This window comes from Fragaria vesca, linkage group LG3, assembly GCF_000184155.1.
Source record: "Fragaria vesca subsp. vesca linkage group LG3, FraVesHawaii_1.0, whole genome shotgun sequence".
Taxonomy (NCBI): domain Eukaryota; kingdom Viridiplantae; phylum Streptophyta; class Magnoliopsida; order Rosales; family Rosaceae; genus Fragaria; species Fragaria vesca.
The window spans coordinates 18839940-18862239 of record NC_020493.1 but is presented as its reverse complement, the minus strand read 5'-3'; the positions used below and the strand labels follow the sequence as shown (position 1 = coordinate 18862239).

The window sequence follows — 22300 nt, the reverse complement described above, 5'->3', positions numbered from 1 at the left end:
ATGAAGAGCTAAAATTAGTATTAAATTGGCATTTTCTCTTTCCTATACATGAAACTCCTAGCTAGCTGGTTCAATTCACATTACACTAAATACCCTAAACTATAACTTTATAAGATTGGCACTCCTTACCCTCTGGAAGCATATATTACACGAAACAAGCAAGTCTCTAGCTCTACTTCATCGTAATGATCGTATGCACCTGCTAAAAGAAAACTAAAAGCTAAAATAAGAGGAACTTGATGCTGTTGAAGCTTGCCTGGTGTTGATGCATCGGAACTGTGCACATATATATGTAGAACAACTAGAGTTGATACCCGCGTCTTGGCGCGGTGTAATATCTACATTATGCATATTCTACATGTATAAGAGCTATCATAAAAATAACATTTATACAACAAAATATCTAGTCTTGTGTTCTACCCAAAATATAAATGCTCCAATTGTTTTGATTTGTACGTATACAAACAAAGCAGAAGAGAAAATGACAAAAATAGTTCCGTGAAACAACAAGGTAATAAATTATCACGGTGATATATTAATATATCTAGATTCTTCTGTTTTGTGAGAAATGTTGAAGCTATTTTGAGAAAAGTCTAGAGAGTGTGAGAAAGATGGAGAAATGTTGGGCGAGAGAGAGAGAGCGAGAAACGGCAGAAAAAAATAAAAAATTATACCTAGAGTTGAAACGAAGGGTAAATACGAAATTACACAGCTCATCAGCAGGGTAAAAAGGTCCACACACTATTCATAGTGCTTATGAACAGTTAACCAAACAATAGTATATAGGCACAAAACGGAACAATAGTGAAAGAGATGGAACGAAATGATGATATTCTCTGAGATGCAAAGACAGAGAGACGGGAGAAATAAAAATAAAGGAGGTCTGAAGAGGTAAGATCGATCCGGAAGATTCAGGAGGCAGAAGAAAAGTCAAAAATGGAGGGCAAAAAATTCTTTACCGAGAGAGAGCCTATCTAAAAAAATCTAAATTACCTGTTTCAGAACCAAAAAAAAAAGTTCACTGTTGTTAGTGAACAGTGTGAAAACACTGTTCACATGCTTATGAACAGTTAACCAACAAATGTATATAGTTAAATTTAGGGAGCCATTCTAATGAGAACTCTTAAGTTAAGGACTAGTTGATGACTTTTCAGTTTATGGTTTAAAAGACCCAATTTTCGATCATATTTTGACATCTCATCCGTTCAGTTTTTAGGTTTCTATGAGTAGATCATTTTTACAAATTTTCACCTAAATTGGTGTTCGTTAAGATAACAAACTAGATCAAATTAATGGACGAACCAAATCTGTCAAATATGAACCGTTCAAGTTCATAATTGATAAATCACACATAAATGTCTTAACAATTTTCAATATAGCTGAAAATTTGAAGAAATGATCTACTCATAAATACCTATAAATTAAACGGTCAAGATGTGGATATAAGATCGAAAGGTGGGATAAGCCGAAAAATCTTCACCAAGTCCTTAACTTAAGGGTCCTCTAGGCTTCTGTTAAATTTATGTTTTTGCTAATGAAGCATTTTCTCATATACGATAGAGATAAAAGAAAAAAGAAATATTTGAATGAAAGTTGCTAGCTAGTTATATCACTATATGTGATGTGTGACAGTCTAGGACGTGAGGACCCCGTCCTGTTCAAATAACAAAGTCAAGGTTAGCTGCTCCTTTAGGACTTGAGAAAAACAGAAGAGTCAGCTCAAAAGCCACATGCCCACAACTGACCTTAGCCAAACATTACCATCATCAATCCTACATTCTACAATGTGCATCAGTTGTATTGAATTATTTGAAGGCGGCTTTTGACTGGTAAGACTACATGCTTTTGAAGTTCAAGATTTTCCCTAAGGACCATTGCTCTGTGAATAGTTCAATCTCCAGCTTCTATTTGGAAAAGGCTACATACTTCTGTGAAAATATATACTAGTATATACACCTCCAGCTCCATTAATCATATTGATTTTCCTCAAGTGAAAGAAACTCTATTATTGGTTCCAGTTCTTATCTGTCAAGTGAATTATATAATATTCACTTCACTGTGCTTCTTTGCTCATCAGCTCTCGTGCTGTACTTGGGTTTCTTGAAATTCAAGGTTCTATCCATGGAAAGATCCAGCTTCGGCCACGCCTTAACTTCAGTAGCTTCCAATCCAAATCTTGGCGACCGGTTTCAGATGCATCACGAATCCACCAACACACTTATCCATCCCAGTGATTCTGAGGAAGCAACTTTCGATATAAATTACTTCAACAATCCAACGCTCAAGTCCATAAGTGATATTCTCCTTGATGGAGATCTGGAAGGAAAGAACTGCATGTTACAGGACAGTTTGGCTCTCCAAGCTGCTGAAAAAACCTTCTACGATGCCCTGTATCCCAAGGATCCTCCTTTCTCCAACCAACTCCCTCTGCCTTGCCAAAACTCTGAGTACTCGCAAAATGATTCCATTCATTCTTCTCTTGTCGAGTCTTTTTCAGATACTCTTACGGTTTCAGATTCTCTTTTCAAGATGAAAAGTCTTGGACAGGCTGGAGAGGCAAGCAAGTTCCGTACAAATGGGAATTTCGATATCAATGACAAGGAGAGATACCAAACAAATGGATTAAAGGGAAAGAAGAATCATCAAAGAGAGGATGAACAGCATCCAGAAGAAGGAAGAAGCAGCAAGCAGTCAGTTGTTTCTGCCGATGACTCCGTGCCTCAAGAAATATTTGATAAGGTGTTACTCTGTCAAGGTGATCATCATGAGGAGTGGGGATCTTGTACGCCTCATTGTTCTACGAAAAGGGAAGGAACAGAGAAGTTGCAGCAAAACAGGCAGTCAAAAGGATCTAAAACAAATCGTTCAAAGCAGCAGAACAAGGATGAGGAAGCAGTAGATTTGACCACCATGCTAAATCAATGTGCACAAGCCGTGGCAAGCTATGACCAAGGAACAGCGAGCGAACTACTCAGGAAGATAAGGCAGCACTCCTCCCCCGATGGCCATGCAACTCAAAGGTTAGCTCACTACTTTGCCAATGGCCTAGAGGCGCGCCTTACTGGTGTCAGAACCCCATCGTTTTCGCCTCTCTTTAGTAGGCACACATCAGCCGCTGAAATCCTACTAGCTTTCGAGGTATTTGCTTCTACATGCCCTTTCATTACGATTTCACGATTCCTTGCCAACAGAACAATCATGAAGCTAGCAAAAAATGAAACAAGGCTTCACATTATTGATTTTGGTATTTCTTATGGTTTCCAATGGCCCTGCCTTATCCAACATCTCTCTGAAAGACCTCACGGACCACCTAAGTTACATATCACAGCAATTGAGCTTCCACAACCTGGTTTCCGACCTACAGAAAGGGTCGAAGAGACCATGCGCCTCCTAGCAAGGTATTGTGCAAAGTTCAATGTGCCGTTTGAGTACAATGTCATGGCTCAAAAATGGGAAACTATCCGGTGTGAGGATCTGAAAATTGACAGAAATGAGCTGGTGGTTGTGAATTGTCTGCACCGGTTAAGGCACATACATGATGAGACGGTGATGGAGAACTCTCCGAGAGATGCTGTCCTGAAGTTGATCAAGAATATAAATCCCAACCTTTTCATTCATGGGGTTATCAATGGGAGACACAATACACCCTTCTTTGCCACACGGTTCAAAGAGGCACTCTTGCACTACTATACCATATTTGATATATTTGAAGCAACCATTCCTCGTGAAGAGAAGCGTCGGATGGTGTTGGAGAGAGATATTCATGGTAAAGACATAATGAATATCATAGCATGCGAGGGAGTGGAAAGGGTTGAAAGGCCTGAGACTTACAAGAAGTGGCAGACCAGGAATGTGAGGGCTGGGTTGAAGCAGCTCCCATTGGACCAGGAGTTGATGAAGAAAGCAAAGAAATTTTCGAAGTTGATGGATTATCATAATGATTTTAGAATTGATGAAGATGGGGATTGGATGCTGCATGGATGGAAAGGACGGATCTTCACGGCTCTTTCATTTTGGAAACCTGCCTAGCTAGGTTCCATGACCTAGAGGCTAGAGTACGTACGTTTCAGTTTCACAATGTTATGTACTTTTGTTTTTTTTTTTTTCTTTTTTTTTTTTTTCTTTTTTTTGAATAATTTTGTCCTATGATGAGAGTTTTCAATAGACAACTAGTTACAATTTTCAGTCTCATTGTACTTGAATATTTTTTTTCAGTACACTCTTTTAACCAGGGGCAGGATTGTTTGTATTGTCTTATTAGCTTTTAGTGATTTATATCTGTATCTTTTCTAGTAATATGGAGTGATATGAGTCTCATCGCATTTGTTCCAAAAATAACAAATAGCAACAATCTGAAGAAGAAGCTATATAGTTACAAACTACGACTAGCATTCTGTCTTCCTCATCTCAAGACACCATGACAGAATCAAACTTGTTTCATAACATCCCCCCGCGATAACTTAGCTTCCAAGTAAACAATTGACATCAAATTCCAAATGAAACCTAAAAGGCATTACTGTTATAGATAAATGGTGCAGTCCCCAAATCTGGTTTTTCTATGACAAATGTATAATGTTTATTAAATTTTGTACAGAATTTGTACAGAGTAAACGAAGAAAAAATAAAGATAGAATAATCAGACTTTCAACAAGGTTACAAAGGCACAAGATGGATATGTACCATAAGTAAACCGAGGAATACAAAAGAATCATCCCACAAACAAACCAAAAAAAATACGAATACTAAGAGGCAAAGTAGCATTAGATTCCCAGAGACACCATCCAACATGAATCCGCTACTGCACCTGAGTACGTGAAAGTACCTTGTTCTACCAAAATTATGGATAACTGACCAACCAGGATTGTTGCCTGGGAAGAAGCAGATAGCCTGATATGAACTAGGGCATGACTCAAGCTTTGCTTTAAAAGATTATAAATCCTAGATCAATCTCTCAGTCACGGAGAAGAGTAGAAATGTATGACCACCTCATTCAGCAGTTATCAAAGTTCACAACACAAGAACAAACTTTGTCCCAAAACAAAAGACAGAGCGATGTCCAACTCCTAAGTAGGCTTCCAAAAAGAAAGAGCCATGATGGTTCTTCCTTTCCATCCCTGCAGCATCCAATGTCCATCTTCATCAACTCTAAAATCATCATGATAACACATGACTTTTGACATAGTCTTCACTTTCTTCAACAGCTTCTGGTCTAATGGTAGCTGCTTGAACCCAGCCCTCACATTCCTGGCCTGCCATTGTCTGTATGTTTCAGGCCTATCAACTCTTTCCAGTCCCTCACACGCTACGACATTAACTACATCTCTACCATATATTGCTTGCTCAAACATAAACCGCTGTTGTCCATCTTCACGAGAGATGGTCGCCTCCAGCATATCAAACAGTGTATAGTAGTGGAGAAGTGCCTCTCTGAATCGTGTGAGAAAGAAGGGAGCATTATATGTCCCATTGACAACACCATGAATGAAAAGGTCTGGACTAATTTTCCTTATCAACTTAAGGACAGCATCTCTTGGACTGTTCACCATCACCGTCTCATCTGGTATGTTCCTTAAACGGTGCATACAATTGACCACAATCAACTCACTTCTGTCAATTTTGATGTCCTCAATTCGGATAGTTTCCCATTTCTGAGCAATGACATTATACTCAAAGGGGACATCAAATCTCTTGGCATATTTTTCCAAGCGACGTCCGGTCTCTTCAACTCTTTCTGTAGGTCGAAAACCTGGTTGGGGCAGCTCAATTGCTGTGATACGAAGCTTAGGAGGTCCACCAGGTCTTTGGGACAGACGTTGAATCAGGCAAGGCCATTGAAATCCATAAGAAATACCAAAATCAATAATGTGAAGCCTTGTTGCATTTTCTGCTAGTTTCATAATTGTTCTGTTGGCAAAGAAGTGTGACATCTTCTTGAAAGGGCAAGCTGTAATAAATACCTGGTATGCTTTCAATATTTCAGCAGCTGATATCTGCACACTTACAAGAGGCGAATACGATGGGGTTTTGGCACCAGCCAAGCGTGTCTGGAGGCCATCAGCAAAGTAATGAGCTAATCTCTGGGTTGCATCACCATGGGGGGTTGAGTGCTGCCTTATCTGCTTGAGTAGTTCACTTGCAGTTCGTTGGTCAAAGTTTGCCACAGCTTGTGCACATTGAGTTAGCATTGTGCACAAATCTACCACTTCACCAATGTTATTCTGTCGCTTTGCCTTTGATCCTTTTGGCTGCTTTTTACGCTGCAACTTCCCATTTCCTTCTGTTTTAAAAGACTCATCATCTGCACAAAGCTCAGACTCATGATTTTCATGAGGACAAAGTAAAACCTTGTCAAACAATTCTTGTGGCTCAAAGTCATCCCCTGTAGCAGCTGACTGCTTGCTGCTCCTCTCTTCTTCTTCTAGAAAATGACTATCCTCCCTCTGATGAGTCTTCTTTCCCTTTGATCCATTTGTAAAGCTGTATCCATCCGCCCCTGACTCAGATGAGACTGGACCTTGAGGCATCAATTGAAACCTATCTAAGTCAACCATTTCAAGTTTCGCATTTGAAAGGAACTTGCTTGCTTCCCCCACCCCTCCAAAATTTCCAAGACTTTGCATCTTAGAAATTGAATCAGAAACCAAAAGAGTATTGGAGAAAGACTCAAACAGAGAAGATTGGACAGGAGAGAACGCCGGATCCCAAACCCAATCTGTCTTGACAGGAAAGGAGCGATTACTGCTTTGGAAACTCTGTGGGGAATCATCATCAGAACTCTCAGAGCTTTGGTGCACAGAACTAGAGGAGGGTTGGTTGGGTAAAGGAGGGTCCTTCTGAACAAGGGCATCATAGAAAGACTTCTCAGCAGTTTGGAGGGCTAAACAGTCATGCAACATGCAGGGCTTACCCTCCAAGTCTTCTTCTAGAAGAATATCACTTATGTACTTGAGTACAGGATGATTGCAGTCATTGATATCAAGACCATCTACCTCTGAGCCCTCATTACTTGAATCACTAGACAGCTCAGATCTGGATGCAGGTAACACCGGATTGGTGGATTCATGATTTACTTTGAACCCATTTACAATTGGATTTGGACAGACAGAAACAGGGCCATGGTCATATTTGAACTCTGGAACAGAATATCTATGAAGGGTATCCATAGGAACAACTAATCTATCAAGATCTATTTGTCAAGAAACCCAACTCAGATATGAAACTGTAACACTAAAGATTAAAGCTTTGGAAAAAAGAAGAGAGAAAAATGAGATACCCAGAAAGAGAGCAAGACTCAGACTTGAGTTGAATCATCAAACAGGTTATTTGCAAGAATGGTAGATATGAACAAACAGAACCTGAATGTAAAGCTCAGATAAGAAAGGATGCAGATTACTTTACCTCTGACTAAAATGAGAGTGGCTGGAGGTTTGGTTTATATATTCAAAGCATGTCAAGCTGAGAAGCTGGGAGAAGAAGCTTGAATTTTCTTAGCAATGAAGCTTCTGGGAAGGTCTTGCCAAATAGGATGCCAATCAGTTTTAGACGTCAGGGTGATCTTGTGGAGCGAGGAGAACCAGAACAAAAAGATGATCTGCCACTCGAGATAAAGTGATAAACTGACAAAGTCAAGTCTACAAATATTTTAACTTTTGGAAAACCATGTCATTTTACAAAAAAAAAAAAAAAAAAGGTTAAGAGTTGAATTGTAATTTTTTTTTTCTTAGAGCAAGATTATGAGAAAAGGACAAGATCTAGAGCACCCATGTATGTAGAGTCAAATTACATCAAATACATTTGTTTTCGAAATAAGGATATATAGTACAACAACCACCACTCTCATGCCTTTATTGTTTAAACAGATTATATAAGAGGAGACATAAAACCGAAACCCCATATTACAATGAATGCAAATTTACCGACTATCCTTATTTGCCCACCCTAATGCCCACACACATACTCTTATGTCATGTGTCATTTTTCATAACCATCTCTAACCATGGTTAGTAATATCAATTATAAAAAATGCATTATGTTTTCATTTTACTTTTAACTTTAACTCCTTTTTGAAAAAAAAAAAAAAACAAGGTAATTATGAAGACTCCTCGTATTAATATAACTCCAAGACTTTTTTCGTCCAAAAAAAAAAAAACTAAACCCGATTAAACCCAGAAGTTTACATAAATCGAAAGAAAAAAAAAACTGTATACCTTAAAATTGAGGTCGACTAGCTACTGTGCCCAAATTCAAATAAAATTGACCCTTAACTCAGACTTTAGGGATGGCCAAAGTAATTGGATGCCCAAACTCCTAACCCACATTATGATTATATCCTTACGGGGGTGCTGTTTCAAAAGGATAATCATGTAGGCTTTCCTTAAACTACTTTCTGCACTTGAAAATTCACTTTCGTTAGATTTGAGGCTTAAGAAGTTAAGATGAGCTTGGGTGTTCTGAAAACTAAAGCAAAAACCTGCGTGGGTAATAAATGAAAAAGACTTTTTGAGATCAACTTAAACAAATAAAAAAGATTAATTTTGAAAGAATTAAAGTTACAAGTAAAATGACAATGGAATGCATCTATTATAATTTTATATTACTAACCAAAAAGACACATGACATAAGAGTAGGTGGGCATTAGGGGGGTCGGTAAATTTGCATCCATATTACGATACACATATATCCATATCAAATACTCTGTTTGCTTTATAATAATTGGGGTTTTTTTGGGGGGGGGGGGGGGGGGGGGTTAGTCTTAATGATCATAATAAATATATCAACATATTAGAACAGAACCTGGTATAAATATATACTTAACTTTACCATGAGTTGGAACAAAATATTAAATTTACATAAAATATGGTATACGCCCACCAACAAAGGCCCAAAGATTGAAGACATGCTCACGACTCTCGGTGCATAGAAGACTTTATATTATAAGAACAATAATAAAAACTAGCCACTTACATTGCATAAAAGACTTTTTGGTATAAAAACTTTAAATTAAGAGGTTGAACAATAGAGTGAGGTAATGAGCCATGAAAAATCCTACTTATGGACGAATAGAGATAACTATGTGGATGCATAGCTTCTTAGATAAAATATGACTACAAAATGATTAACATTGCTAAACATGCTCTACTAATATCAAATTACGGACAAATGATATACAACTTTTTTGACCACCATGTTACATCTATTTTGAAACCTATGATATTGCTATAAAAGTTAGACATCACATGTGAGATGAGATCTAAGTGATTTTGTACGCTGCTCTTTGCCAAAAAGAAATGATGCTGATGGAATTCCTCCGTTTGACTAACGGACCGCAATCACCTTTCCATAGTTGCGTGTCAAATTAAGAGTTTTATGTTAGTCATGGACTAATGGCATTAGTTGGAGACTTGGAGGATACTCTTCTCTTTAATACAAGGCAAGACATATAAACCTTCAGTCAAATATAGTTTTCAAATGAGAAAATATTACTCAACATTATCATATGAACAAGTATAATCATTTGACCATAATAGCTCAAGGGTTACATACATACATGAATTTGTCTTGGCTCTTCGGATAGGACTTTGGATTAGAACAAAGTACACTGCTTCATCTTTGGAACCTAATTATATTATTTAGATCCAACGACTGATGTTGGCATGAAAAGTTGCTGGTGTGAAACTATGCAACTCAAAACCAATTCTATACACCTTGATTCAAATTCTAACTCAATCAATTAAACTTGTGGGTTGTTCTGCTTCCAAATTTAGACCCTTCGTATATTAACAATACAAACCTTACAGTCTTTATAATCACCAAGACTTGAATCAAACACATTAGTTTTCCTTAGCTCCTACCTCAGAAATTAATGTTTGTTCTTCACTTCTTCTGCCTCTTTTTATGTTATAAGAAGTTACAATTTCCCTTCTTTTTTTTTTTTCTGTGCAGATGTCAGGAAATGGCCAGTGAGTTTATACAAGAAAAATTTCACAACTAACATAGTGAAGCAAAAACAGAAACCACCTGTTACACTGATCATAGATAACAGAGAACTTGTTTAGGTGGGTCATTGATCACCCACCTGAACAGGTGGAAATACCAAAATCACAGATTACTTGCCAACAAAGAATGTGTTTGTCCAGAAGCCACCCTGATATCAAGCTTAGTTTGAAATTGAATGACACTGATCTTATATCAGCTCCATTTGACAGAGATGAATGAGTGAATATTAACAATGAACTCATTAAACCATGACAACAGTATCATATACAGGACCATTTTATATGTGAAAGATTACAGCAAAAATTGAGAACCAACAATGAATCCAGATTGTGAAACTCCTACTCGCGTTTCCACAAGGAAAGGGCCATGAGGACTCTTCCTTTCCAACCCTGCAGCATCCATTGCTCATCTTCATCAATCCTAAAATCACTGTGATAATCCATCGACTTTGACATAGTCTTCACCTTCTTCAACAGCTCCTGGTCTAATGGGAGCTGCTTCAGCCCAGCCCTCACATTCCTGACCTGCCACTTCTGATATGTCTCAGGCCTTTCAACTATTTCCAGTCCCTCACATGCCACTACATTCATTATGTCTCTACCATATCCTGCTCTTTCAAAAAACATTCGTTGTTGATCCTCACAAGGAATGGTGGCCTCAAAGACATCAAAGATTGCCTCAAAGTGAGAGAGTGCCTGTTTGAAACGTGTGAGAAAGAAGGGTGAATTATATGCCCCATTGACAACCCCATGAATGAAAATTTCTGGATTGATTTTCCTGATCAACTTTAGGACAGCATCTCTTGGACTCTTCCCCATCATTGTCACATCAGGAACGTGCTTCAACCGGTGTAGACAGTTGACCACAATCAGCTCATTTCTGTCAATTTTAAGATCATCAAATCCTACAGTTTCCCATTTCTGAGCAATGACATGGAACTCAAATGGGACACTAAATCTATCACAATACTTTGCTAAGCGACGACCGGTCTCTTCAATCCTCTCCGTGGGTCTAAAACCTGGTTGGGGAAGCTCAATCGTAGTGATACGGAGATTAGGAGGTCCACCATATCTCTCTGAAAGACATTGGATTAGAGAGGGCCATTGGAAACCATAAGAAGTACCAAAATCAATAATGTGAAGACTTGTCGCTTTTCTTGCTAGTTTCATAATTGTCATATTGGCAAAAAAAATTGGCACAGTCTTGAGAGGGGTTGAAGTGACATACATCTGGTAGCTTTTCAGTATTTCAACAGTTGATATCTGCATACTTGCAATAGGCGAATATGACGGGGTTCTAGCGCCAGCTAAGCGTACCTCAAGGCCATCAGCAAAGTAATGAGCTAATCTCTGGGTTGCATCACCATAGGGAGAAGAGTGCTGCCTGATCTGCTTCAGTAGTTCAACAGCATTTCGTTGGTCATAACTTGCAACAGCTTGGGCGCACTGAGTTAACATTGTGCACAAATCTACTACTTTCTCCTTTTTATTTTGTCTCTTTGAACGCGCTGACTTAGATCCTTTGGGCTGCCTGCTTCCCACATTAGAACAATCATGATGAGAAATAGACTCAGCGGACTCATGATTCACACCTTGAAAGAGCAACGCCTTATCAAACATGTCCTGTGGCTCAGAATCATCAGCACAATATGCAACTGACTGCTTGTTGCTTCTCCATTCTTCTGGACAATGACTATCCTGCCTTTGACGATTTTTCTTTGCCTCTGATCTATATGCTGAGTTGTACCCATCATTCTGTTGCTGAGACGCTGAATTTGATCCTACAAGTGTCTGAGAACCTCGAGGCATTAATTGGTACTTCTCTGCATCAATGATTTTAAAATTTTCAACCAACTTATTTGCTTCCTCCACCCTTCCAGAATCCCCAAGACTATGCAGCTTTGAAAGTGTATCAGTAACCAAAGAGGTATCCGACAGACATTGAACAAGAGAAGATTGCACATGACATGTTTCTGAAGGATCAGCAACCCCGTATGTCTTGCCAAGAATAGCGCCACCATTGCTAAAACAACTATTCCTGTAATCATCCGAGTACTCAAAGCTTTGATGGAGTGTTGTAGAATCCTTTTGATTAAGGACATCATAGAATGATTTCTCTGCAGCTTGGAGGGCCAAACAGTCCTGCAACATACAGGGCTTATCCTCAATGTCTTCTTCAAGAAGAATATCACTTATGTACTTAAGAACAGGATTATTGTAGTCATTACTGTCACCAGAATATCCGTCTGAAGCCGGGTTAAAAGATGTACTAGAATCACTAGGGAGGTCCAAGTTGGTTGGATGGAAAACTGGGTTGACGAGTTCATGATTTACTTCAAACCCATTACCATGATCTGGATAAGAATAGTTTGAAACTGAGCCCTGATCAAATATGAATGATTCCATGGGAACAGAAAAACTCTCAAGAAGTGTATGCATGACACCAACCTATCTTTGCAGAAAGAAATCTCAACTGTCATATGCAATCAACTCATCAGAAGAAGCTTTAGGAAAAACAAAATTGGATATATTAAAAATCTAGAAAAAGAGAGCATGATCTGTACAATATCAACCATGAACATGAACAAAACAAACGAACAATCAATGAATGAAAGCTGAACCAATTCAAGGAAGGAAGAACTAACAAATATTGATTCAGACTTTGTACAATATGACAAACAGGTTACCAACACATAAATAATTCAGAAAAACATTGAATAAAAGCTGAAACATCTCAAGGAATAACTAAGTTACAAGAAATTGGAGAGTAAGTCACACCTGAGGAAAATGTTAATGATCAGACAGTGACTGGATGTGTGTTATTTGCCTTCTTAAACAAAAGCTCGACAGCAATCTTCACAGAAATGAATTAATGATCCTTCATTCTGAGAAGGCATTAAATCTTAATTTTTACCAATCTTAAACTATAATATGTTAGCCTCCACCTTCTAACAAGTCCAGACTATATGGGAGAGAGCCAATCAGTCTGATTGTTGTACAAATCAAGTGGACTATATAAGTATTTAAACATAAAGATGAAATGCACCGGGACAAATGGACAGTCCTAAACTCATGCGTGATTATAATTTTCTGGTGTTACAGTCAAGGCAAACGAATAATAGATGATATAAAAAACCATGATAGCACTCACTGCTGAAGTTTATCATTTAAAAATCATACTACTATTAGTGTATTAGGGAAATGTCAAACATCAAACCACATGGATGCCGGTTCTAAATCAACTTAATTAATAAATAAATGAAAATCCTACCAAGATCAGTGCTCCTGAGTTTTGTTAGATCAGTAATATAGTAAATTTCAAAGTTTAAGAATCAAAAGCCTGTAATTTTGGAGAGAAAAACAATCATATGTGTTCAACATCTGTCGCCACACTATAAAATTAGATGATGTAAACATCCGGTACCAAAAAACAAAGACAAAAGGTGTTCACCATCATGCCAGAGCATTATAGAGGCAATCGAAATTTGGAGGTGCTCATCAGCAATCAGTTGCTCAACTTTGGTGAAGATATATAGTAGAAAAATTTCTTTGCATAATTTCTTTCTGAAAAAGGCTAAATCATCAAGAGGAGCGCACTCAATAGCATATGTGAGGTGATTTCAGTATGAAGGTGAAAGCGAGAACATAGATGGATGACCCAACCATCTCCAACATATCAGAGAGATTTTCAACGTGAACAGAAAAGGCAGCATAGATTCAACAAAGAGTCAAATAACTTCACATTTTTGTCACTGTATCCACTATCTATCATCCAGCGTGATAACCATGAATCACCTAGCTGAATAGGTGGAAAATGCCTTCTCCAACAAAAACTGAAGGTCATCAATTAATTAACTTCCACAGCACAAGAATAATTGGGACTACAACTACATAATGCAATTTGATGTCACTGTTTCTTGTTTCTGAAAATGCAGTCATTCAAAAATTCTCACAGCAGTTTTATAGAAAAATAAAGAAGCTATCAGCCTTGCAATACAAAAACCAAGAACAGAGAGAACTATGAGCAACGCAAATGACAGATGAATAAACCACATAAAAAGCATGTACTATAAATTAAATGAAAAGTCCACTTCTTGAGAATATCTGATAAAACAGATATATAGCTTCCAAGTTTCCAAAAGATTGTACAAAGATTCAGAACATCTAAACCCTTCCATTCCTAAACCTATGGTAAATACAAGGATCAAGGATACAAGTGCCCCACCAAGTATGCCAGTAGGCAATTTTAGTGTAACATTAGCTTTCCATCACAACAGAAGTTCCTATTTTGTTCACTATCTAAGCAGTTTTGTTAGTCATACAACCAACTGCATCTAGACAACTACATATCATATTAGAACCCTATATCTCAGATTGTCATTTATCAGACCAAAAAACCTTCAGATATTGCATCCATTTGAGTTGCCGCAGCCATCTAAGCAAATCATCACCTCCTACTTACGTTCTTCCGCAAGAAGTAAGTACTACCACAATTGATCTGTAAAATATGAAAATATGGTCAGCTTCTTTTTCTCTTGCTGAGTCGGTCAAATAATTCAAATTTATCACTACCGGTGACCAACTTTATAGTATAGAAGCGGAACATCTTCATACATAAGAAAAAGGAATACAAAGATGCAAGAGGAAATAATACCTCTGAACTGGTAACTTGACATCCTTTTCATCTCCAGTCTCACAGAATAACAAACTTCCAAAAAGAAATGATTTGTAAGACTCTTATGCAGGCACCCAACAAGAAGAAGCATAGACAATTCGGCCTTTCCATCCTTGAAGCATCCAATTACTATCTTGATCAATTGTGAAATCTTTGTGGTACCATTCCTTCACCTTATCCCTAAACACCTTCACTAACTCTTGGTCCAATGGCAAAAGCTGTAAACCAGCCCTTTGACAGCGTACTTGCCACTGCTTGTATGTCTCGGCCCTCTCAACCCTCTCTATCCCCTCACATGCTATCACATTCATGGCCTCTCGGCCATAGAACTCTGCTTCAAACATCAACCTCTGTGGATTGTCACGGGGTATATTAACATCAAACACATCATACAAGGCAGAGAAGTGGAAGAGAGCCTCCCGAAATCGAGTGACAAAGAATGGGGCATTGTAGGCACCATTAATAATAGTATGAACAAAAATATCTGGTTTCAAACTCCTGATTAGCTTTAGAACAGAATCTCTTGGACAATTCACTTCAACTGTCTCATCCAGTAGGTTTTTGAACCGTAACATACAATTCACAGCAAGCACCTCATTCCTCTCAACCTTGAGGTCCTCTACTTTGATGGACTCCCAATTTTGCGAAGCTATCGCATTAAACTCAAAAGGAACCTTAAAGCGCTCACAATATTTTGCCAAGCGTCTTCCAGTCTCTTCGATCCACTCTGCTGGGCGAAATCCAGGTTGGGGAACCTCTATCCCTGTAATTCGTAGCTTGGGAGGTCCACCAGGTCTCATTGAAAGCTTGTGGATAAGGATTGGCCACTGAAAACCATACAGGATACCAAAATCCACAATATGGAGGGTAGTTGCTTTCTCAGCCATCTTAAAAATCATCTTGTTTTTGAAGAAAATTGACATCCTTTTAAAAGGGCAAGATGCAAGACTGACTTGGTAAGATTTCAAAATCTCAACAGCCGATGTCTTTTTGGAAGCAAGGGAAGTATAAAAAATCTGGGTTCCAGTGCCAGTACCAGCCATTCGTGCCTCCAGGCCATTTGCAAAGAAATGAGCCAACCTCTGAGATCCATCGCCAAAAGGAGAAGAATGCTGCCTAATTTGCTTTAGTAGTTCGGTAGAGGTCCTATAATCATTGACAGACACAGCTTGTGCACAGAGAATCAGGAGATTTCTTAAATCCACAGTTTCCTTCTTCTTGCCTTGTTTCTTAGCACGAGCCTTCCCACCTTCACCATTTGATGCCAGTGGCTGTCCATTTGGCTGTAAGTTTTTGCTTTCTTCATTCTTCACATCTACATTGTCGCCACATGAACCACATGAAGACTGATTACCCCCGTCCGTACAAAGCAAGACCTTGTCAAACAACTCAGATAATTCCTCCTCCTCCTCCTCCATCTCCTCCTTAAAAACTGCAGACTGCTTGCTACTCCTCCCTTCAGAATCCACATCTTCTCGCTCGTGATTCTTCTTTCCTTTTGACCCATTAGGTGACTTCTTCCTTTCCATTGACCCATTCGGTGAGTTCCTCCTTCCCCTTCGCTTACTAGGTGAGGTCTTCCTCTCACTCTTTTCCTTCTTGACGACAACAGTTGAAGCATGTCCTTTCACTTCTGAAGACACACTACTGCTTTCCAAATCAATAACCAATGGATTAACTTTAGGAAGGAACTTACTAGCTTCCTCTACCCCTCTCTGAAACTGCAAGACAGATTCACTATCTGTAAATATATTCTGAGCCAGAAACTGATTCACAGAAGCTTCCAACATCCCATCACCAAAGGTAGACAGGCTATTTGTCAGAGGAAGAGACGGTTGCGAATTGGAATTGGAAGTGGAATGGTTCACACTGTCACTAGAAAGAGAGGTTTGTGAAAAAGATGGCTTCTGCTCTCCAGATTCACCACGCGACTGATAATCAGCCGAGTTGCTACTGCCAGTACTAGGACTACTACTACTAGCATTGAAATCACTACTGCTTCCGGCAAAATAATCATCAGGGCTCTCAACTTTTTGGTCAACATAAAGCGGTTGCCGGTTGGGTTGATCAACATAAAGTGTTTGCTGTTGTTGTTGTGGTTGTTGTTGTTGCTGATTTGGTGAGAATGGATACTGTTGGCCAAGAACATCAAAGAAAGATTTCTCGGTGACACGAAGGCCCAATGGATCATGGAACATGATAGGCATTTGCTCTACGTTCTCCTCTAGAAGCATCTGGTTTACATACTTGAACACAGTTTCAGAGAAGTCAATATCATCAGAGGAAGGAGAGTCCACTCCAGGGCTCACAGTAGTAGGACCAGAAAATGAGCCTCCATTAGGATTAAATGACTCTCCCTCTGTGCTAACACTAATTGGAGGAACAAGATTACCGGATTCCGGTTCCGGTGGAATTGAAAACTGATTGCTCAGAAAATCAAGATCTGGAGAGAGCTGGTTAAATTGGTACTGATTTGAGATGTCTGGGAATTGAGATGAATTGGGTAACATGGGCTCGAAATCAATGTCGTTCATGAAATCAGGGAGTCCAGTGTAAGTTGGATCCATATTCACAAACAATCAAAATGATTCTGGGTAAAACCCTAAACCCCCAAAATCATAAAGGTGACTAAACCCTAGAATTGAAATCTAGCACACAAAATCGAAACAACCCCACAATGGAAGAAAAGGCATAAACTTTTCCATACCCATCAACACTAGATTAAACCCAAGTTGACCAACCTTAAGAATTTCATCAATCTTTCACTACAAGCAAAAGGGTTCAAGTCAAAGATTAGATTTTTAAGCAAAGAACGAACCTTTAGTGAAGAGAAAGACAAACCAAGCTGAAGGGCTGGCGTACCTTGAAGAAAAGCTTTGAGATTTGAGAAGGAAAAGGGTCATGGACTCGAAGAAAAGCTTTGGGACTGTGGTAGTGCTATTTATAATGAGCTGAGGGTGGTGAAGTTTCTTGGAAGTCAGATATTTGTGGAGACGAAAATGGATGTGTCGGTCTAGGAAGCCAGGGAGTCATCCATTTTTAGAAATTATAAACCTAGTGTCCAAGTCTGTCTTTCATTGAAACTTTGTTTGGTCTGATCTGGTGATGCAAAATGTTACTCTAAAAATGGATTTTTTTCTCTTCTGCTCTTTTACCAATTGTGACAAACTCAAGCTTCCTATTGTTTTGAAAATACATTGTGATTTCAAGCTAATTGAGAGGTCGATTTACTCGATTAGTGATTTCATATACATCTTGGGCACGTTTACTTACTTGGAATAAATTTCGTCAGGAATAGAAGAATAAAGGAATGAGAGACAGAATAGAATAGTATGTGGAGAGTTTAATTTTATGGGAAAATGCCCAAATGCCCAAAAACAGGGATTTTAATGTCCACTTCAATGTAAATCTTTTATGTTAGTCATTTCAATGATTCTTATGCAAAAGATATTATTACCCTCTATAGAATTAAACCCATACAAATCTCATCTTTTTCTCTTTCTCTCTCTCTCTCTCCTCTCTCTCTCTCTCTCTCTCTCTCTCTCTCTCTCTCTCTCTCTCTCTCTCTCTCTCTCTCTCTCTCTCTCACAGATCCTTCGTCGGCGACCTCATCCTCGCCTCCACCATCTCCGGCGACCTCTTCCGTTGAGGGACGTCTGTCCGCTACATCCTGATGAGCGCACCGCTCTCCTCCGACCTCCTCTCGTCTCTAGGCGCTCGTCGGTCACCGCTGGTCTCTCGCCGCTCGTCGGTCGAGGCTTATCTCTCAGCGCTTGTCGGTCAGCACTCGGCTGTCGTCGGTCTTCTCTCAGCGCTTGGCGCTCGGCGGTCTTCTCGGCGCTCAGCGGTCATCGGTCTTCTCTTGACGCTCGGCGGTCGTCGGTCTTCTCTCGGCGCTCGGCCTCCATAGCCAGATCAAAGGCGTCGGGTGCGTGGTGAGGGAGGTGAAGCAGTTTTGATGAGGGAGGAGTAGGTACGGTGAGGGAAGGCACATGGTAAGGGAGTAGATCCGGTGTGTGAGGGTGCATTGGTCTACGGTAGGTGTAGTTGTATTTTTGTAGCTGATAGGTAACTTGATTATTTGTGTTATAGTTTTGATTGATTATTGGTGGTGAATAACTCGATTATGTTCTGGTATTTCTTCTTTTCTATTACAATAAGTTGATTATTGGGGGTCAGTAACTGATTATTAGAGGTTAATAACACGATTATTAAGGGTCAGTTACTGGTTGTCAGTAACTGGTCAATAACTGGTTACTGACACCCAGTAACTAGTTACTGGGGGTCAGAAACTAGTTACTAAGTGTCAGTAACTAGTGAGTAACTAGTTACTAGGGGTCAGTAACTGGTTATTAGGGGTCATTAACTGGTCAGTAACTGGGTGTCAGTAACTGGTCAATAACTGGTTACTAACACCCAGTAACCAGTTACTGGGGGTTAGAAACTGGTTACTAGGTGTTAGTAATTGGTGAGTAACTGGTTACTAGGGGTCAGTAACTGGTTATTAAGGGTCATTAACTGGTCAGTAACTGGTTATTGGGGGTCAGTAACTAGTTACAGGAGAAATTCCGATGACCGGAGTCCGGCGGCCGGTGACAAGAGTTCGGTGAGATTCCGGCCAAGTATTCTCTCTTTTATTTTCTCTCTCTATGCATATGTAAGAGGTGATGACAAAATAGTCTTAAAATAATATGGTTTGTTAAGACTTTAGTAAAGATTTGTGCATTTGGGCATAAAGATTTGTGCATTTGGACATAAAAAAGGTCACCTTATATTGAAATGGGCTAATGAAAAAGATTTTCATTAGAATGAGAAATAAATGGTTTAAATTAGTACTAAATGGGCATTTTCCCTAATTTCATTGAGTTGTTTACTTACCATGAAATTAGACTAACAATATAACTAATTACAGTTTTGATTACTAAAATACTGGGGGTTACATATTAATAATTTAATATAGAGGTTACGTGTGTGCTTGTATATATTGCAATCTCGTCTCTTTTATCATCATTTATCAAAATCATTTGGTCCTAGTAGTATTAGTATTTTGAGTTGTATATCAAACAACAAGATGCAAGGGTTGAACAACAAAATTAAGATATCATACTTATTATTCTTCTACATATAAAATTAAACAACTTCCGTAAATAGCATATTATTAGTATCTAAAAAAGAATAATAAAAAAATTGATCACTAGCATTAGTATCTAAAAAAAACTAAAAAACTTTCACATTATTATTAGCATATTAAAACTAATAGAGGGTATTATAGATATAAAAGTTGATTCCTGATGATATCATTTATAAACCCGCCTCCCTCCTTGAAATTACAATTTCGGGTTATTAAGGAATCAATTCTTGGTTAGGTGGTGGGACCCACATCTATTCTGATTCCATTATGTGTAACGAATAACAATCATTCAATCATTTTTTAATTCTATTTCAAGTAAGTAACCGTGCCCCTTGATTAAAGATATAACCGATTCTTGTGGAGCTGGTAAATTGGTTAAAGTGAATTAGTTTCTCTCATTGTAAATGTGATGGGGTGTCACACATACATTTTTACCAACTCAATCACCTATAGGGGTTAAGTTGAAACTCTTTTCTTTTATTTGTACCCAACTGTGCCACTGTGTTCACTTTGTTTCTTTCTATGTTGCATGGACACGGACACAGACACGGCGACACAGCAAATCCCAAAAACTTAAGTTCCGACACGGCTTGGACACGGTAAATATATAATATTTTACTATATTTTTAATATATATAAAACACTAAAAACATAAAATAAAATATATTATAATAATTTATTTGGTTATTTTGTTGTTCTTTGTGTGAGGAACACTCACGCCGCCATGCAACTTCTCCCTCTTTCTCTTTGTTTCTGACGCAAAATCCCTCTTCCTCTGTATATATTTGACTAAACCCACCCAAATTCTATCCGACTCTTCTTCTTTTTGATACTGAAAACAATCCACTTCTTCTTCTTCACTCTTAAATCAAAATTCAGTTTTGATTTCAAAATCGAAAATCATATGGAGCATCGTCTCTCTCACCACATGCTCCTCTCTCTTTTGTTTGCAATCTTGTCTTTGAAGCACCGATCGGCGATCAAATTTGCTTCCAGGCTCTGGCCATGAGGTTGACCATGTTCGTCGACGCTAACGCATCGAGCCACGGTCATTTTGGTATCCTAAACTCGTCGTTCGACCCGAGAACTTGATCTGGCAAGGACCAAAGCTTGGTCTAGCAGAACCACTCGTCTGCGTTTTGAACTCGCCGTTTAAACCAAATGGGGCTAGTTCATTTTCGTCTCCGTTCTTTTGTTCATTTGCGTTCTTTTCTCTTTTGATTGTGTGCGACCTCTTCACAACTACTTCCCATTTATGTTTTAGGTTTTGGTTTCATTTTTCTTTCTTTTCTTCTTTTTTTTCTTTGTTAAAAATTTGAAAAATAATAACGTGGCGTGTCGGAGATGGCATGTTGGGCCGGTCAACGTGTCGGAAAAGTCAACTTTTCCGGACATGCCACGTGCGTGTCGGTGTGTCGGGAGTGTTGGACACTCCGACACTCCACATGGGTGGGTGGAGTGTCCGTGCAACATAGGTTTCTTTACACCTGAGGGATTCATGTAGAGAAAGAGATAACTACTCAAAAACAAGTTTATGTAAAAATGTTACATATGTAGTAGTGATCTTTTTATTGTGTCACCACTGTTTGATAGCAAATAAAGTTGTTATTAGAATAGTTATTTTTGCCGGTTGGTGTTTGTTAAAAAATCTATTATTTATGGCATTGTCTGATAATAATTTAGGAATATCCTTAGGTGCTTATTGTAACTTGGGGTTTGAGAATTACCTCTTGTATTCGATGAAAGGCAGTCATGCCACCTGAGGCTATGAACAGCTGAGCGAGGTTGACTCTTCAACCTTTTGACACAGTCAAACCCAGCTGAAGCTACCGATAAGACTCAGAGCCACCGGTTTCTCTAGGTAGCTTGATCACCAAGCCAGAAAGCCTATCTGCGAGAGACTATCACTACGGTTCCATTTCATATTCGTGAAGAACAAGAATGGATCTTCTGGTATTAATCTCAGGTTATTGTTACCTAATCCATTGTTTTAATGCCCTTTCACACCACGATTAGTACTGTATAAAACATATAATTTACAGAGTCAGACTCAGAGAGCATGTGAGGTGATCAGGTTGGAATATTAGAGCTGGACAATAATCCTAAACACACACTGGTCTGAACCTTTCATACTTTTGATTAACTAATCAGAAGAAAACAGCTGCTTTAATATATTTTCTGCATTTTGGAACCATCAAGAAATGGGAATCTGATGATCTCTTATGCGTTTGTTTCTTCAGCCTCAAGAATGCGAAATCAAAGCTGCTGCCCTATCATGATCAGTTTTATTCTAACAAGGAGGAAAAATTATGAACATCCGTGATCCTTTTATATTTATAATGTCAATTCCTATTATGATTTCTTTTCTCTTTAAATAGAAAATAGCATTCCTCTATACATGCAGAAGTTCAAAGAGAGGAAAAGAAAAAAAAAAANAAAAAAAACTTAAAGCAGGACTCCTATGCAGGCACCCAACCAAGAAGAAGCATAGATAATTCG

The 22300-nt window shown here is 38.7% G+C and overlaps 2 protein-coding genes across 2 annotated transcripts in view; both read right to left on the bottom strand.

Moving 5' to 3' along the window:
• Window positions 1-12855, bottom strand: part of LOC101308855 — a 34351-nt gene extending 21496 nt beyond the window's left edge. The window contains exons 1-3 of the mRNA XM_004295921.1: window positions 10339-12855; window positions 5967-7191; window positions 5067-5930 (exon numbers count right to left, since the gene is read on the bottom strand). Coding sequence (XP_004295969.1) covers window positions 5067-5930; window positions 5967-7191; window positions 10339-12434 — 4185 coding nt within the window. The 5' untranslated portion in view covers window positions 12435-12855. The remainder of the gene's footprint in view (window positions 1-5066; window positions 5931-5966; window positions 7192-10338) is intronic.
• A 1186-nt stretch (window positions 12856-14041) lies between these two features.
• LOC101308560 overlaps window positions 14042-22300 on the bottom strand; it is a 27365-nt gene continuing 19106 nt past the window's right edge. The window contains exons 7-8 of the mRNA XM_004295920.1: window positions 14650-17246; window positions 14042-14493 (exon numbers count right to left, since the gene is read on the bottom strand). Coding sequence (XP_004295968.1) covers window positions 14733-17246 — 2514 coding nt within the window. The 3' untranslated portion in view covers window positions 14042-14493; window positions 14650-14732. The remainder of the gene's footprint in view (window positions 14494-14649; window positions 17247-22300) is intronic.